Source organism: Leishmania donovani, chromosome 27 (assembly GCF_000227135.1).
Source record: "Leishmania donovani BPK282A1 complete genome, chromosome 27".
Taxonomy (NCBI): Eukaryota; Euglenozoa; class Kinetoplastea; order Trypanosomatida; family Trypanosomatidae; genus Leishmania; species Leishmania donovani.
This window is the reverse complement of record NC_018254.1, coordinates 78,626-83,575: the sequence shown is the minus strand read 5'-3', so window position 1 is coordinate 83,575 and position 4,950 is coordinate 78,626. Positions and strand designations below refer to the sequence as shown.

At 58.8% G+C, this 4,950-nt stretch overlaps 1 protein-coding gene across 1 annotated transcript; it reads right to left on the bottom strand.

Annotated features, from left to right (window-relative positions):
* Positions 1–443: 443 nt before the first annotated feature.
* Positions 444–4,130, bottom strand: LDBPK_270320 (hypothetical protein, conserved; the record flags this gene model as incomplete). Its single annotated transcript, XM_003861841.1, has 1 exon — positions 444–4,130. One exon carries the CDS (start codon positions 4,128–4,130, stop codon positions 444–446), a length of 3,687 nt encoding a protein of 1,228 aa, XP_003861889.1.
* Positions 4,131–4,950: the final 820 nt, after the last annotated feature.

Here is a 4,950-nt window from a genome sequence, read left to right as displayed (position 1 = left end):
CCACGTCGTAGGCACTCTCGACCCTTGTCACCACGAGAAGTGGGGCTCCGGCGCTGGCAGGGGATAGGAGGGGGGAGAGGGGGCTGCCTGGGCATACACCGCATACGGTGTGGGGTGTGCTAGGCGCTGCGGTACAGCTCACGGAGGTGCTTCCCAGTCACCAGCGAGAACCAGCACAGAGCTACAATGAAAACACTGCGTAGAACAGACAACCTTCTAGAAAGAGACCGAGGGGAAATGCCCCATACGCAAAACGTTCCCTCAAGAGGCTGCAGATGTACGGCCGGTACCGTCATTGTCCTTGCCATGCCCACAGGCACGAAGGCAGGCACGCGCACAGATGCATACACACATACGAGCTCACAGCTCTAGGGGGACCAGTGTCCAGGTTCTAGATGGATGGGGTGCCTCACTTCGCGCCGAAGGACGAGAACGCATCCACGTCACAGTTTGAGGCTCTGCGACAGCAGTGCAGACTGTCGGGCAACCTCGGCCACCTCCTGGAAGCCCGTGTGATACGCAAAGACGGGGTGGCTGCTCAGCCTCATAACACACCTGATGGTATACAATAGCGTCGTCTTCTGCGCGTCTGTTGATGAGGTGCCCCACTGGATATCATGCAACAGCTTGGAGACCAAGGAGTCCAGCTGAGATGGGGTGAAGACGAATCGGGGCTTGCTCTCCACAAACCGCACAATCAGATCCTTTGCGGTATCGTTGATCGAAGGTTCGCGGTCGCCGCTGCCATGAGAGCTGCAGGCCATAATGAGCGTGCTGATCACAGACGCCTCTGCTTCACAGTATTCTATCAGATCCACGTTGTGCTGACGAGCGGCCCGGAAAACGGCAGAGAGCGACTCAAAGGCCAGCTTGCGGCACTCCAGTCCCTTGTCCACGCGATGCGTGTACCCGCTCAGATCAAACGTGCCCTGCAGCTTGGTGTCCTCGCGCAGCTCTGTCAGCAAATTCGGGAAAATTGTCACGCGTGTCTCCTCGCAAAGAAGCCAATGTGGACGGTGCTGAAGCACCGTGGTGAGAAGTCGCAATGCCATAGAGCGCAGTGGCAGCGACGGTGCCGTGCTTTCCTTGGTGTCGGTGGGCCGGTGCAGCTGGAGAAGTGCCCGCAAAACAATGTGGCGGTGGATCTCAATGCTTGCAGATCGCTCCGCCAGCGTGCTCAGGAAGTAGCGCAGGGCCACCATGCACGTCACACGCGTATCCAGCGACGCCTCCGTCTTGAACAAGGTGTCAGCGATCATCACGCCCCGCTCTGCGTCAAGCATGAACATGCTGAGAATCCCGGCACATGCCCCGTACAGCTCCACCAGGTCCGCGCTGGCGGATGACTGAAGGAAGAGAGACAACAAGCGTTTGCTCACCGCGGCGTCGTGAAATGCGGTATTGTACCGCGAGAGGGCCAGTGTGGCAGCTTCTTTGATGGACTTCACATAGTAGTACCGGCCAGTGGTGCCACTGTCCACGGCCCTCTCACCGCACGGCATCAAGATAGTCTCGGCGTTGCCGGGGTGCAGCATGCACAAGGAAAGCGACCGCTCGCCGCAAGACCGCACCAGCTCGCCTTCCTTGCTCTGCACACTGTCAAGAACCAGCGCAGACCAGTCAGCACTCAGCCCGCTTGCCTGTCCAGCCTCGCCAACGCAGAGAAGGAAGTGCGCCCTTTCCACAAGTTGGGGAGAAAGAGTGTGCAAAAAGGCGTTCACGGCGGACGGGGAGCCGGCACCCACGCAGCGCACCACCGTGAAGATGCATGGAATGTGTGACTGGTTCGACACCAGAAACTGCCGCACGTCGTCCTCGATAGGCAATCGCGACGCATATTCGTGCTCATACACGGTGCCCACAAGCGCCATGAGGCTGTCTAGTGCTGGGTTCATCAGGCTCCGGCTCCACAGCACTGCATCAGCCAGTCGAGCAACGTGTTCCCACACTCCAGCAAAGTAGGTCTCGTAAAACGAGACACCCTGCTCTGTTTGGTGCCGGAAAAGCTGTGCCAGAAGAAGCGCCAGTGCGCACATCTCGGCTAGTTCACACGACGACAGTGACAGGGGGTGGCCCGGTGCAAACAGGGTCGTCAAGTGCTGCATAAACGACGCCGTCAACGGTGGCGTGTTGGGAACTGAAAGGCGGCGCAGTAGCACCTCGACTGAGGCCGCCCGCACACTTGCTGACTCTGACTCGACCAATGCCGCCACTTTCTCCAGCACAGACGTCGGAACAGATGCTGAAGATGCACTGCTGCCTGTCATGATGCTCAGTGCACGAAGAACAGGCAGTTTTACTTCGTCGTAGTCCAGCGCGCGCCACAGGGCGATTGCCGGCTGCTCCAGCGCCGAAAGACCATGGGCCGCAGCCCAGTTTGCCAGACTCTCCGCGGCCGCCGCTCGGCATGCGGCAGGAAAGGTACCGTTCTCAAGCAGAGCACCATAGTTGCTGCCCAGAGCAGCCGGTACAGATACATCGTGCGTGGCGCTGTACACCTGCGCGAGTGTGTCGCTGACCTTGGTGATGCAGGCCGCAGTGGCGCTCGAATTGCCTCCGCGCAAGCACAACACCGGCAACTCCTTGGCAAGGTTCACGGTCTCGCTGCTCAACAATGCACCTTCTCCTCTTGCCCTGATAATACTCGCCACGATGCTCCGGCATCCCTCCAAGGCGGCCGCATCGGCTGCAACTGCGGAGAAGTGGGCGCGGACTTGATTCAGCAGCAGAGGCACGGTGCTTTCACAAAAAGCGACAGCGTGTGCGAAGGTGGCAAAGATGTCTTCGAGAGCCTTCATCAGGGACGCTGTAGCCTTTTCATCTTCGATACCGACGAGCTTGCAGAGTTCGTGGCAGCGGTTCGTGACCAACGCGACGCAATCCGCGTCATGCACGTAGGAGTGACGGACCACCGTGCGCACCAGCTTCACGGCCTCCAGATGCACTACTTGAACGCGGTCCTGGAGTGTGGTCGCCGCTATGTTCAGGGACTGCATGCCCAACTCCTTGTCGTCATGCTGCGCCACCAGCACCTGAAGGACGCGAACGGCCCACATGCGCAGCTTCCATGTAGAATCTGATGTCCCATTGTCGTACTCGTAGTACTCGTCGTAATCCCCGTCGTACCCACCGTCTGCGGCGTAGGCGTCCTCCTCTGCACCTGAAGCGTATGGATCGAAGGCGACCAAATCCTTTACAGCGGCGAAGGCGCCGCGCCACGACGGGGCCCCGCCACTTGCGTTCAGCTGCAAAAGAGAGCAGACAACTTCAAGCAGTGTCTCCGTGCTGTCCTCCCCCTCATCATAGTGCTCCGCAGCGTGGGCCAGACGCTCGCAAGCGGAGTCGATGATCTGCTGCACCACCGGCATCGGAGGCCACCGCAGCACGCGCATCTCGACCTCGCAGAGCTGGAGGTAGGCGACGTACTGTTCGCTGGATGTCGCAGTCACAAGCAGCTTCAGCGACTCCGCCACCACGCTCTCTTGCGTCGCTGCCCTTAAAAGCGTCAGCAAGGACTCAACCAGGGTCAGGCTCGCGTGTCGGATCGAATTGGTTTTCTGGAAGTCCCTCACCGCCATCTTTACAAGGGCATCGCGCTCGCCTAGTACGTCTTTGTAGGCGGGCACGAGTGCGTTCACCGCGGTATAAAGAATCTCACGCGCAGTGTCCTCCAAGTCGTCCACCTCAAGTTGCGCTGCGCAGCGGACGCAGAGATGCCGAGCCACATCGATTTGCTTTTGCCAGAAAGCAACGTTTCTGCGAGCCTCGCTGGCGAACTCAGTACAGCACTTCCTGAAAGTCATCCCACTGAGGTACTGCAGGTTGGCGCCATCGCCATCCTCCGAAACACGCGTTTTCGTGACGGTCGACAACAGGTACTGGAGAATAACGTCTCTCTGGCTGCACTTCACCACCATGTCTGGAAGCGCGTTGGCGGCCTCATTCTGAACCTCCTCACACCGCTCGTCGGGAGAAAGGCAGGAAAGCACTTTATCGACCACTTCGTTGGTGATGCTGTTCTCGTCAGCGCTCTGCACGTGACGCCGAAGATCAAACAGGGCCATCAGTCGCAGGTCCTTATCGACATGTTTGATGCCCCTCAAGAAACTACATGCTGAAAACGGTGCCATGGGGTTGATATGAGGCAAAGAGAAAAGTGTAGGCAAATACTTGTCGGAAGGGGATGCGTGTGAATCGCTCCAAGCGATTTGCTGCTGCAGTTACAGCTGCGGTGATGTCAGGGTGAAAACGGAGGGATTCGGCCAATATTTGTGACGACAGGAGGAAACAGCCGTGCGTGCCGTTACCTCATACATGCCAGCCCTTTCTGCGTCTCTCCCGTTTGTTCTGTCAACGTGTACTGCGTCGATATGCGTAAACTGCGGTCAAGAGCCAAAGATGAAAGTAAAGCGGGGATGCGAGTAGAAGTTGTGCGACTTGAGCAACGGCCTCCTCCTCCGTGCCCAGTTGTACAGTCTCCAAGCACTCGCAGAAGACAGACACGCAAGTACACGGTTTTCGCGCTCGCCAGCTTTACCTTCCGCAAGCCCTTCAACATTTCGCATCGCCTACATATGCGGTTCGCGCCTCGCTGCATCAAGCGCCTCAGTACACGCATAGAGTGCAGCGCAAAGCCCACTCAGCTTCGACTGCCGTTCTCTTCTCCCCCTCTTCGATCGTCGCTGTTTTGAAGGGGCAACGGCTCTGTCACTGTGAACGTTTCGTTTTTCTCTCTCCAACACGCTCCTTCTCTGTCACGGTGCATCGGAGCTGAACTCCGCCCCGCCCCTGTCACGGGCACATCGCGTGGTGCCAAGCAGCCCTGCACACACACGCCCTACAGCAACGCGCCGGCTCAGCCATCCGAGCACGGCCCCTGCCTCATACTCCACACCACCGCCGCGCTCTGCAGGTCGCCGCACACCCGCACCCGTCACGCCGGCGCCCACC